Source organism: Indicator indicator, chromosome 11 (genome assembly GCF_027791375.1).
Source record: "Indicator indicator isolate 239-I01 chromosome 11, UM_Iind_1.1, whole genome shotgun sequence".
Lineage (NCBI taxonomy): Eukaryota > Metazoa > Chordata > Aves > Piciformes > Indicatoridae > Indicator > Indicator indicator.
In genome coordinates this window covers 15,477,228-15,490,729 of record NC_072020.1, presented here as the reverse complement: position 1 = coordinate 15,490,729, position 13,502 = coordinate 15,477,228, and the positions used below count along the sequence as shown (strand labels likewise).

The window sequence follows — 13,502 nt, the reverse complement described above, 5'->3', positions numbered from 1 at the left end:
TTCAAGAAACGTGTGGTCATGGCACTGTGGGACATGTTTTAATGGCCATGTTTGAAGGTTGGACTTGATGATTTTAGAGATCTTTTCCAATCAAAATAGTTCTGTGATTCTGTGATTAACAGGGGAATTGGGTTTTAATTATTGCAGATAACCCATAGGTTATAGACATTATTATTCTGCAATAACTAAAACTTCCTCAAAATATGCTTCTCTTAATAATTAAATGCAGAAAAAAAAAAAAAAAGTGGCCAAATCCAAATAAAAGAACCAACAATTTCCTAATGGTATTTCTAAAAGTACAAATAATATATGTCCCCATATACTATAAGCCAGCCTTCTGTGTGTAAGGTATCAATTATACTCCACATTGATGTATTCAGCTGCAACACAGCTATTTGCTCTTAGTGTTATAATGACATACTTAATAATGAGTTCAGGAAATAAATTCAAATGTCATCAGCTATACATAATTCAATGTGAAAGCAAATGGAAAACCTCACAAATAATTAAAAAAAAATTAAACTAAAACCAAACTGGATGAGTAAACACAATCAATAAAATCAAGCCCTACCCCTTTCTCCTCTTTCTTTCCTGCGGTAATAATAAAGAATAATATTAAGGTAATAACAATAATGAATTTGACACTAGGAATTTTCCTGGAATTAATAAACCTTAGCTCAATCTACAATCCCCAGCAAACAAAGCTGAATCTGAAACCCCAGGAAATGCCTTTTGCAAACATACACAGGTTTAGGGGTTTTGGTCTTTCAGAAATTCAACTACAAGGCACATCAGGACTTCTCCACAGGAAAACCTGATGACATGATAAATGCTACATAACCTTGGGACACAGATGAAATGCAAAGGTATAATCCATTACCTACTGCATCTGGATATTGAAACAGGAATTTTAATATATATCTTTTCCTTCTTTTAAAGCAAAAGCTTAGCAGTTCACTTGTAAGGCTTTACTTTAAGAGGTGCCACTCTGCTTTATAGAGCAGCTTTTTTAGTGCACTCCTCCTTTTTCCCTTGCTAAGTGCAGAGGGTTACAGCCAGAAGTCAAGCACAGGTTTCCTGGCCTGCTTCCAAAAGCAGGCTCTGAAAGCACTGCCAGCTGTGAACGCATCCTCTGCAGCCAGCCTGGGCGGGGGTCCACTGAGATGGCCTGGAGAGGGGGTCCCCCACTAAACTCCAGAGAGCCTGAAACAGAGCCAAGTGAAATGCATCTCGCTCCTCCCGCCTGCCTTGCTCGATGCTTCTGGTTTTGATGAAACACCACAGGAAGCTCCCTCTCAAAAAAAAAAAAAAGAAAACAACAAAAAAACCCCAACCAAAACCAGATTTGGGGCCTGGAGGCCTCTTCAGAGGGGGGTTATCATGCCTGTTTCTGCTACCAGGAACGCAGACTGATGCCAGCTGAACCCAGGGCTCATACCTGACTATTGGCTGCTCCAGGATAAGGGAGGATGCCTCACCTAGTTTGTTAGAAGAAATCAAAGCTGTCCTGACAGCTCTTCCACCATGGTTTTGAAGGAAGGTAAAGAGCAAAGAAAGAACAAGCAAAAAGGAGAGGTTACAGAAAAGAAAGAAAGAAAAACAAACAAACAAAACCTCAGGGCTTTCATCTCACACCAGAAGAAACCAGGGAGTCGGAAAATCCCAAGGCCCTGGTATCAAACCCAAGGAAAGAAAATCCTGTGATTTCTTAAGCAGTGCTGTCCTCTCCTTGGATTTTCAGCTAATAACTGCCCACATCCATACTCATCTTTTTGACTACACAAACTGGGGATGGGGTTTAAGTCTTTCTAGAGGCAAAACTGATGTTGCCTTCAGAGAGGCTGCCTGAATTATGATGTAGGATAATGCCTTGTGCTTAATAAGATTAATTAAAGAGGGTTCCATTTTAACATATAGAGTCTACCAGCATCCCAGAGGAAATCCAAATAACTAGGTGAAGAAGAGTAATTTGCCACCACTTCCAATCACATGGCACTGGGACTAGAACATCCCACAGGACTAAGCAATGTAAATACATACATATATGGTACATGTGTATTATACATATAACGTAAATATATTTGTTTACATGAAGTGTAAACATAAATGTGTTTCTTTACAGTTCTATTGGATTTTCCACTTGAGGTATCATTTATCTTCTGGCACCATCTTGAGGTCTTAAAAGTGACCAAAGAAAACTCCTGAAGGAATAGAATTGACCTTTCATACCAGAAACTTAATACACTTTAAGCTTCAAGTTACAACAAAAACAAACTCCCATTTCTTGCTGTAATGAAAGTCACTGAAAGGAGTGCAAATCGGTTCTTATTTAAGTCTTTTGTAGAAGATGTCAAAGTTCAATTTTAAACCTCATCACAAAAACACAGGAAACAACCCTGTCCCTCACATTTCTCACCTCAAACACTAGCAAGTCTCTCTCCACTGAGTGTAAGAGTAAAATATAACAAGGAGAGACAATGACACACAGGGAAGTCACTGGTGACCTCTCTGTGGGGACAGCATAGCCTTTAAATAAGCATATCCAAGATTAAGTGTATTAAGCTCAGTGTATTCAGGCTCTACACAGCAAAGGGTTTTTCCCTTTCTCCTAGCAATGTAGTTTATCAGGATTACAGCCTAGATTGGGGTGGCTGAATCTCAGCAACTGAAGGAGACAAATTCCTTTTCCAAAGACTTCTCACATGGCCAGCACAGATGTGACCACAGCAGTGGCTGTCAGTTCTGCACAGCTTCCGAAGCTGTGCAGGGGAAAGCAGCTTGGCCAGCAAGCCCTGGGCCATGCAGGGACCAAAAGGAGGTGGGAAACTACTGCTTGCCACCCAGGAAGCCCTTCTCCAGTCCTTCAAAGAAGTCTCAAAATTTCAGTAGTTCAGATCTCCTTTTTCCTCCTTCACTTGGACAGAATTCACTGTCAACAGTCAAGAGTCATGATGAGCTACTTCCAAGACAAGTACTTTCAACATCATATACATCCGAACTCCACACCCACCAATCAGGGTAAAACTTGTCCATGTATCTGGTCACATATGTTATTCCAGTACCATCAATTTCTTAAAAACAGAGAGTTGTTTTTTTTTTTTTTTTTTTTGTACTGCAATATAAAGTTTTCACTCTGCCTAACCTCACTGGAAAGAAACAAGCATATCATCAAACGTCCTGTTTTCTTGAAACTAAAGTTTCTGGTGCAACTCATTGTTTTGCTGCAAGTAGCTTAAGATTGAATTTTTTTTTTTTTTTTTTTTTTTTTTTTTTAAAGCTAGTTGGAGTTATCTACATTTGGTTTGCAAGGCCAGAGACGTTTAGGCTTTTGGCACCTTAATACACTATCAACCCGAAATTAGATTTCTAAGTGTTAAGCTGCTCCTGAAAACAGGATTTAACAATCAAACCCACATAGACTCTTCTAAAAACACCGAGCAGACCAAGTTCTGAAGTCCTGCAAAATCACAGCTTCTGAATCATTTAGTCCAACTGAGATTTTGACAAAACACTTCAGAGGTTTTCCTTCTATTCATATAGTTTGTTGGGGAAAAAGAAAGACTTCTTCCAGGTGTACATGACAAATCAGTACAGGAGAAAAAAGATTCTGATTGGTACTAAGTGCACAATTAATCCAATGCCCATTCCATGAATGTTGGATTAATAAATGATCAAAAGTGTAGCTTTCGATTCTCACCTAGTAAGAGCAGGGGCATATTACATGGCTCTAAAAGCCCCTAGCCTGAAAAAGGTCCTGTCCCTTACCTATCATTAGGAAAGCATAAAAACTGAGGTATTCATTGAGCATTCACAGGAAAACAAAAACTAAACAATGAAATTGGATAGCTTGAACTGCTCATTTCTTTTCTTCCTAGTTAAGACATTGGGCAGTTTTACTCCAGGGATGCACAATATTTTGGTGCTCTCCGGAGCTAGAGTTAAGCATTAGATTTGCCTAAACAGAGGCAGAGTGTGGCAGTGTGATTACTGACACATTACTCACGTTCCCAAGCCCTGGCTATCAAAGCTGTCCTGGCAAAATGGATCAAATCCCCTCACATAAGTGATATATGGCTTGGGCAATCTTCCAGACACACTTGTACCAGCACAACGGGTCACAGCTTTCATGCTACTTGGCATCACTCCCCTCTGACCCTCTGGCAGAGTGGTTTACAGGAGCAAGTCCAACTTACTCCACACAAACTCAGCTGGATTAAATCAAACCACTGATTTAAAAGGTTTCTGCTAACCAGCTGGATGTGAATTGAGACTGATCATGTTAACTTGGATCCAAAGGGGCAGTAACTGCTGGAAAAAGAGACATAATGAATACCCAGAACCTGAATTTTCTTCCAGTGGCACAGCTGGATCCAAAAAGGGCATGTCTTGGCTTTTGTGCTCTATCAGTATCCAGCCTTTGGACAGTTTTAAGAGTCTTAGAAAATATGAGCACTATAGGAAACCAGGCTAAGAGAATTTCCATTTGGAAAAACTTAAACTCTGCCTGTTTCTGCAGCTCTTCTGAGCAATCCTAGTCAAGAGACACTAGGAAGCACTCTGGGAGTGAGGAAGAAAAAGTTCATATCCAAACTGTACAAGGTCCCTGCTAACCCAGAAAGAGATAGTATTGCACTCGACATTAGAAGAAAAATCCCAGAGCCGGTAAGCAGCATGGCTCTGATTATCAGCAAAATTCCCAATCAATACCAAAGTTTCAGGTAGACACTCATGCAGAAATCAAGGGAAATGACTGCCTGAGGAAACACCACCTCGGTGTTCACCCTGCCCTGGCCCAGCCCTGCTAACCTCACTCAGCTGTTGCTTGCAAAAGCTGCTGTGAGAAGCAGCACTAATGTTACACACAGCTGGCTTTTGGTGCTGGGAGCCTGTCTGAAATCCATGGCTGGAAATGACGGTCAGCAGTGGGATTTCCTGACTCACTCTGAAACCAGTGCTGAAATGGGGTTAGCTGACAGACTGATGCTAGCCCTTGCAGAGCAGTGAGAGATTAATACTATTCATATTAGGTTATTGCTGTTGGCTTACTATTCTCATGTTATATATGCTATTTGGATACTATTGCTATAAAATCTCATGGCATAGCTGAGCTGATTTAATAAAGATATGGCTCTATCCTACACTATTTAACTGCCACTGACAATGCTCTTTCTGCCACTGTACTGAAAATACAGCAGCTAACGAATGGTAAGCAAAGTGCCTATTGCTGACAAATCTATTTGCAGCAGAACATCACAGGACAGGAGGCAATTCCAAGAGATGTGAAATGGTGTAGAAATTAGTACAAATAGCTTTTTACTCTTTTCCCAGGCTCAGCACTCAGCAGCACTCTTCAATCAGAAAGTGGTACCACCCCTGTTAAGTAGATTTTTTTCAGATACTGAAATAGGATTCTTCCTGAAGATCAATTAAGATTATGGAACAAAAATTTCAGGATTTAAATAAAAAATAAAATATATAAAATAAAAACAAAAATCTACTCTACACAGAAAGAGGGGATCAGGATTTGTCTATACAGGACAAGGTGTCTCTCTTTTTTTCTTTGTTAAGGACAGCATAATCAAATCTTTTTGTGTTTCAAAAGGAACAGTTTTCTTAGTGGACACCTTTTGAAATTCACCTTAGTGCAGTACTTCCATGTACCTGTAAACCAACCTGTTCTCACAGAATGGGAGCTTCAAACTTTGCACAAGAGTCATATCAATATCTAATCTTCACCAATCTCTTAAAAAAAGAGCCCAGCCCTGAAAGGACTTTTTAATTTTAGCTGAACTTGTATTTTTCTTTCTTTAAATAAGAAATGGTAGTTCCAATTTGCTTCTAAAATCCCATCTCAAATAGTTTAACCTCATCAAATCTAGGAGCTGAAAGATAAGGTTCATAACAAAAGAGTTGTCATGCCCAATAAGAGTAACAGGCAGAAAATGTAAACATAAAATAAAAGAATATGCACAATAAGCTACTGAAGACAAAACCCGCAACTGTTTCCTAACTCTTCAAGAATTTCACCAGTTGAGAAATCTGGCATTTTGTAGTTACTGTATTTAAAAGGGGTGAAGGGATGCTCTGAGTGCAGAATGGCGATGCCTTGGTGAAGACAGCACTTTCAAATGAGCTTCACCAGTGGTGGTGAATTAAAAGCACTACATGGAGCACAGATAGGAATGAGAAGTCAGCCTGTGTCACTTCCTTTACCTCTGAAGAGAAAAACTGTCTGTCAGGAACTACAGAAAGAAAATACTGGGCTTTGGCCATTGAATCAGGGAGGAGTGGCTGCAGTGCAATAAGAAAATCAGACAGTGGAACTGGTGGAGACTCCTAAATACCAGTCAGTGAGCACTTTTTCACCTTACAGAGACTCAGCAAACCCTTGCCAGTTATCAGAATCATAGAATACCAGGTGGAATGGACCTCAAGGATCATCTGGTCCAACCTTTCTTGGCAAAAGCACAGTCCATACAAGACTGTATAGTACCCTGTCCAGATTTTTGGAGAATATACCACTTCCCCGGGGAGATTATTCCAATAGCTGACTGCCCTCTAGGTAGTATCTCTATCCAATTTGCCACATGAAATCTTCGTGTCCAGAAATGTCAGCAGGGCTAACTCCACTGAAACCCTTCAAGGAACATTACCATGACCATTTCAAACACATAATGTGGCATTTTGTCTCAATAACTCTGTTGCAAAACCCCCAACATTAAACTCTTTCACTGTCTGGTCTCATTGTAACCAGACCATAGAAAGAATCAAAACTGCACTAAATCTGCTAGAAATATCCCCAGTGGTGACAGAGGGAAAACACACAGATGACTCAACATGAAAGGACTCCAGACTGATTACAAAAGCCCACCATGGGATCATTGTTCTCACCTTGTAGTTCAGGCAACCTCATGGAAGAGACCATTCTCTTCCACTATAGCATTATTCACTAAAAAGTAATTGCTGCTAAAATTTTCCCACAACAAGAAGCCCTTTGGATTCAAAAATTGTTCCACTAAGGGAAATCTTAGGAGTCATCATTTTCATTCTGGCTTTAGGTTCTGGACTTTTGCCTAGGTAATGTTTAACTGGGAATATAATCTATTTCAAGTATATATTCACAATATACGTTATGCATAGATGTCAAGGGATGGAAGTAGGCTATGAAACACAAAGGCTGTGATATTTTACAAAAAAAAAAAAAAAATCATTGTTGAAAGAGCTTAAGGATAACATAACACTGTAACTGAAGTTATGAGGTCATAATCCAATTTCCCAACTGGACAAACGGTGAGGCCAAGGATATATTAGTTTTTCTAAAGGTAAAAGTTGACTGAGAGGAAGTAAAACAGGCCAGCACAAATTGTTTTTTCAAAACTGTTACTGAAATAATTATCAGGGAAAACCAACAACAATAACAAAAAAAACCTACCAACCCAAACCCTACCAAATCAATTATAAGAACAGCAGGAATAAAACATATCCTGATGCTGTAGGCAAGACTTGAGAATGAAGCCTGTGTAATTACTTGATGCGTCCTGAATTTTACTCTTTAAAAAAAGAAATTACAGTTTCTATTAGCAAAACACACACTGAGTAGTGAGATAACCCTACAACAATGTCATCTGCTTCCAGAAACTGCTCCTTCTACTCAGCACTCAGGACAGATGTTTTAAGCTTGCTATAGACGCAGGCTCAAGGTAAAATACCAAGGGAAACAGCACATCATCTTCAGCTTGTTCCCTCGCAGTGCTGGCCAAGAAAAACAGCTAAGGCAATTGGTGTTCCAGTTAATCCATGTGTGCAAAGTATTCAACATGTAAGCATAGAAGGAAAAAACTCACAACAACCTTTTAAAAGAACATGCTTCAAGTTATTTCTTTTCCAGTGCAAACGAATGGAAACCCTCCCACTGACTTCAACAGGAGCTGGGCCAGACCTTGAATGTCTTCACATGAAACTTCCATTAAGGAGAAATTGTGTATTGGCATAAGGCATTTCTATTTTATCCCCTACTTTTTTCCTCTTGATAAATTGCACAGTTGCAGCACATAATATATGAAAAAAAAAAGCTTCTAATACAAGGACAACTTTCTGAAGCTTGCAACTGTATTAAACATCATAATCAAAACTGAACACCAAGAGAAGTAACATGTAGAAGAAATTATCATATTTTGGTTTATTATGTAATAAATTCATTTAAGGGGTTTACAACAACCAAAGTCTAATCATGAACCCTGACAAATAATGGCAAAATGTCATTGGTTCAATGGACTGAGTTCATACTTTGCAATAGTTCTACTGCTGGTTTCAGTATTGCTCTTATGGCTCACACAGCAAAGGAAAGCTCCAGCACAGAGATGAATAAAAATGAATAAAGATGAGTAAAAAGAATAAAAAACAGGAAAAGACAGAGAGGCCATTGCTAAGACTGTACAGCTCCCATTTTGCACTATTATTGTCATGTAACTCACACTCAGACAGCTTTCATGCCACCAGTTTGAAAAAAGCTTTGAATTTCAACAACTTTCTAAATGAATTCATACTAGTGAAAACATCCAAGTATTTCAACCTAAATATAATGAGAATAAGGCTCAAAATACTCACCTAACTCCATGCAGTTGAAATTAGAAGCACTTTTGAGCTTTTGGATCTAGCGAGGTGCCCTGGCCACACCCCAAACTTGCACAAGGACATGTGCAAAGAACATGGATCATAGCTTCAACAAGGAGAAAACCTAGGAGGCCAGGTCAGGACATGACCAGGACTGCTGAATGCAGTGTGTCACTACTCAAACTAGAGGCACCCTGCGTATTTCAGCACCATTCAGTACCTTAACCAGCTTCCAAAACCGTCTCACTCTACCTCTTAATATCTTAATAGTTCAACCATACAATCTTTTGTGCACCTCAAATAACAGAAACACAAAGGGTGCAATTTACACAGATCAAACCTGAAAATAAAATCTCAGTAAAGAGCCTGAAAGAAATTCAAGCCCAGCATAACCAGAAATAACTTCCAACTGCCTCAGCAGGCCACCCCCTGTCCCTACACATCTTGCATTTAAATTGGCTTAAATTCAAGAGCTTTGCTTACAGCAAGATTGTCCTTTCTTACCTTTTGCCACATTTTGATGAAGAAGAGCTCCCCAGAAAAATTGAAGAATACATTGGTGTCATAGGCATCATCCCCAACGTTAGAGACGGAAATGTTAAGTGAGATGTTCCTCACTGCTCCCAGGGCCAGGTAGGAAGTTGTGTCATCAACACTGTGGGCAGAAACAGTTACACTGGTTTAACTCCGGACACCTTTCAAACTCTGGACCTTCTTTCTGCCTGGCATGGAAATGTCACAACTCAACTGCTTAAAAGCTCAGCAGATGGTAACTCAGGAACGTGCTGTACAGTCAGTGCACAATGTGTGTGTGTGGCAGGGGGGTCGTACTGGAACACATAACCTCTGAGTCCTGGTTCTGACACTCCTGTGACTGTAGGGAAACCTCATAATACTCATGTGAAACTATTTCATGTCACTTAGTGTCAATTTGGTTTTAATGAGACACTAAGCTTCCTAAACATTATTCTCATAGTCACCTATAGGTGTAAATAAATATTTGCGAAGATAGATACAGCACAGATTGCAAAACTAGTTTGAGAGGTTCCAGTTTTCTGCTTGGTATATACTAAATAAATGGCACGATGACGTGACAGCACTTAGCAGCATTTAACCTTCTGGATCCCAAATTCAACATTTACTGTTGAAAAGGTGACAAATTACAAAGATGCTAAACAATCTGCTGGGGTTTTCTAATAATCAAAAGTCTATATTTGGAAGCAAAGAAATAAACCAACCATTTATTACTGCAAATTATTTCTTACAAATTTGATGATCTCACTTCTTGCAATCACTTAAAAACTTAATCAGCATCTATCAAAGCCATTAATAAAATCTGGAAATATTGCTTCAACAAGCAAAAGAACATTACAAGATATTCATCTTATGCTGGGTTGCATATGCAATGCACACTACAGAATCCTCTTTGAAGCAACCTCCAGCACTTTGAGGTTTAACATAAAGTCAAGACAATCAAGACTGGTCTCCTTCCTACTGAATAATAAAAAATACTCAGTATTAAACCCTATTTAACACTAAATCCACAAAAAATGTCAAAATAAACACCACTGGATTGTGTTACTACTTTCTAAAGCTATCATTCCTCTGTTAATAGTACATCACAACAAAATGATCACAGAATCATAAAATGGCTTAGGTTGAAAGGAATCTTAGAGATCACCTACTCCAAACTCTCTGCCATTGGCAAGAGGTTTGTAACAACATTTTCCTCAGAAGAGAAAGAAAACTCATTTTCTAAGAGCACACTGCAGTTGCTCCTACACAAAATTCACACACCAATAAACTCTGTAAAACCAGTTCTTCCTGTGAACGTCTGTAGGATATTGTGCTGCATGCCTCATTTTAACAGAGCTGCTTTCTGAGTCATTAAATCTGTGTACATCTGGAATGAATCAGGTTCACTTGCAGTGAGAAGAGGATTAGGAATCTCCCTGTTCACAGAGGAGCCCCCAGACGCTGTTTGCTGCTTGTGAGAGTAACGTCATGGGGCGCAGACAGCCTGCTGCAGTGCTGGAGCAGCTCCGCTGCCAATCCAGTGCCATCCTCCTCCAGCACCTGCTGCATATGAAACAGCCAAGCTGCCAAGGCAAAATATGGCAACTAAAGAACTACTTGTCACCCACTAGAAACACAAAAAACTGAAGTCACCTCCCCATCTGAACAAAGTATGTCAAAATCATTTAAGAAACATATTCAAGCAATGGCTTTCAGTTTGTTTTGCTGGATGCTAACTACAAAGCTGCCAATATTCTCACCACAGCCCTCTTTAACCTTGTTCACATCAAAGAGGAGAGGCTTAAAAATAAAATCAGACTTAAAACAAAACAAAACAAAAAGTAAACAAAAAAAAAACATAAACCGAAAAACCTTACCAAACAAAATCCCCAAACAAATCAAACAAACAAAAAAAAAAAAAAAAAAGAAAAGGAGATAAAAGGTGAGAAAATATCAAGATATAATCACTTAATTGGACAGAACACCACCATCTCAATACATGAGACGCTACATACAAACAGTGAACCAGAAGAAGTTCTGGGAAGACTGTAGGCACATGTATACAGTAAGTACAGGCAAGCACATCTGTACATGCATGTGAAGGATGTCAATATTTCAATGGCTGCATGGAAAACAAAGGAAATTTGATATTCAGAAATAAATTCCTGAAGCTTTCATTCGCATGACCCACACTTGGAGGTTAATATTCAGTCCCGAAAATCAGGCTCCAAGATTTTTGCCGTGGTTTTGAATTCACTGTCTGTGGTACCACATATCAAATGCAAGTAGAACACATATTTAATATGTTCTTCCTAACTGACTAAGGAAACTAAATTCCAGGACAAAACAAGTATCATCTTTTTTGCATGTTTTGTTAATCTCTGTAGTACGTTCAGTAAGGGAAGAAAGACCAGCTGGGAAAGGCAAACTGAAAAGATCTGCAATTTTCATTTCTCCACTCCCCACAATGCTGGTGTTTTCAATAACATGGGCCAGGGGAGACATAATCTGCATTCCAAAAGGTACTTTGGGATGTATTTCTCTATTTCCTGCACGAGAGAGAATTTTTTAAGAAGCATTTAGCACTTCCTCTCAGCTTGTGCAGATCATACATAGGGCAAGGAACGTGGTAGGGTCACACACTGTTAGCCTGGGTCACCAATTTTCCTTTTATATTAGGAGCCATTCTTTCCTTACAACAAATCAGCACCTACATGGATAAATCACCAGCACTGCTCCATGGACAGAGAAAGTTACTGCTGGGGCCACTTAGATGGCAAGTGAATAAAAGTGCTTCAAACAGCTAAAATCCAGTCTGTCCTTCACCTCTATCAGATTGGAGTCCCACTTTATTTTAAATCAATAACAGGTGTGAATGAATCAACATTGGTCCTGTGAAAGATAAAACAGATTTCTACCTTCACCAATGAGGGCTGCAATTGGTCTTCACAGTTACTATGATACTTGAATATTAATTTCGTCTCTGCAGGCTTTACATCAACTCTGAAAACATTTCTCATGCTGGTTTTTTGTCACAGGTTCCATGGTCAGTTGAACTTTAGGAGCGGTTTTGCAAATACTTAAACCTCAAGGGACAATGAAAAGCTGAAATGCTCAGCTGATCTTCTGGGAATTCATCTGATGTCTGAGTGCAAAACTGAGAAGTAGCAGCCCCACAAACAGACCCAAATAAGTACAATTTTTAAACAACCCTACAGGGAGCAAAGCTATTGGATTTTACACCACTTGGTTATACTGTCTTGCCATCACATATGCATTCAATGTCAATTCTTTCTGCAAAGGTCACAGACAATTTAGACTAAGGACTTGGCCAAACAAGATACCATGACTTATTCTGCATCAGTTGAGATGCTGTCTCTCATTGAAGCTTATGCTAGCAAAGGCACAAAGAAACCTGATGTAGCTGATGACCACAGCCTGAGATGCACTTAAGTCGGCTGTAGTAAACTAGCTCTCAGCTCATCAAATAATTTCATTACAGATCTTTTCTATTTCTCAAGTGGAAACTCCAGCGTGCTCTGAGTAGCAGACGTGACGTGATGGGAAAAACATAATGGAGAATTTGAGGAGTGTTTTACCAAGGTTCTGTGTCAGCAGAGCACAGTTTGGGAGTAATATCATACCAATATTGCTCCTTAGGAAGACTGAGTAACAACGTGCCAGTATTTCCCCATAGGAAGACACCAAACATCCCATAGGATAAATACTCTCTGCAGTGAGTCTAGGGCCAAGGAGGTGGAACACCCCAGATGAGCACATGCTGGTACCCTCCTGGCACAGGGCTGCCCTCTCCAGTGCTTCAGTTCCATAACATATGTTGCAATTCAAGAATATGGCACAGAGCATTGCCTTTTCCATCTTTCCTACACATCAATTTTAAAAACGAATGCATCTGAGCGCACAATAGTGGAGGAACGCTCAAGGAAATCCTTTTTGCTCTTTATTATGGTATTGGAATATCAGAAGGGTTTCTAGTTACAGCTAGTTACCACATATTCACAGCTTTCCCTCAAATGTAATCTCTCCACACAAATTCCCCAAAACTACACAAGAGACATAACTTTTACCCACCTATATCTTCAAACTTTTATGCAAAAAAAGACAAAGCAGGGCACCACATCTGCATAAAAATATCCCTTATCTTATCAGCCTACAGAAATCTGGTGCCTTTTACTATTATCACTGATTTCAATTGTACCCAGATATTCACAACCTTTTAAAAAACAAAACTGAAGAATCAATGGGGAAAGAACTGTCTCTGTTTTCACACAATGTTTACTCCAGGAAGCAGCTTGGGTTTGAACGGAGCTACCCTGGTTTATGAAACTGTCACATGAAAGCAAGATGAGCCA

At 39.4% G+C, this 13,502-nt stretch overlaps 1 protein-coding gene across 1 annotated transcript in view; it reads right to left on the bottom strand.

Annotated features, from left to right (window-relative positions):
* The window catches only part of ITGA9 (integrin subunit alpha 9), a 205,981-nt gene that overhangs the window by 63,805 nt on the left and 128,674 nt on the right, over positions 1-13,502 (bottom strand). The window contains exon 18 of the mRNA XM_054384966.1: positions 9,118-9,268. Within this exon, the coding sequence (XP_054240941.1) occupies positions 9,118-9,268 (151 nt within the window). The remainder of the gene's footprint in view (positions 1-9,117; positions 9,269-13,502) is intronic.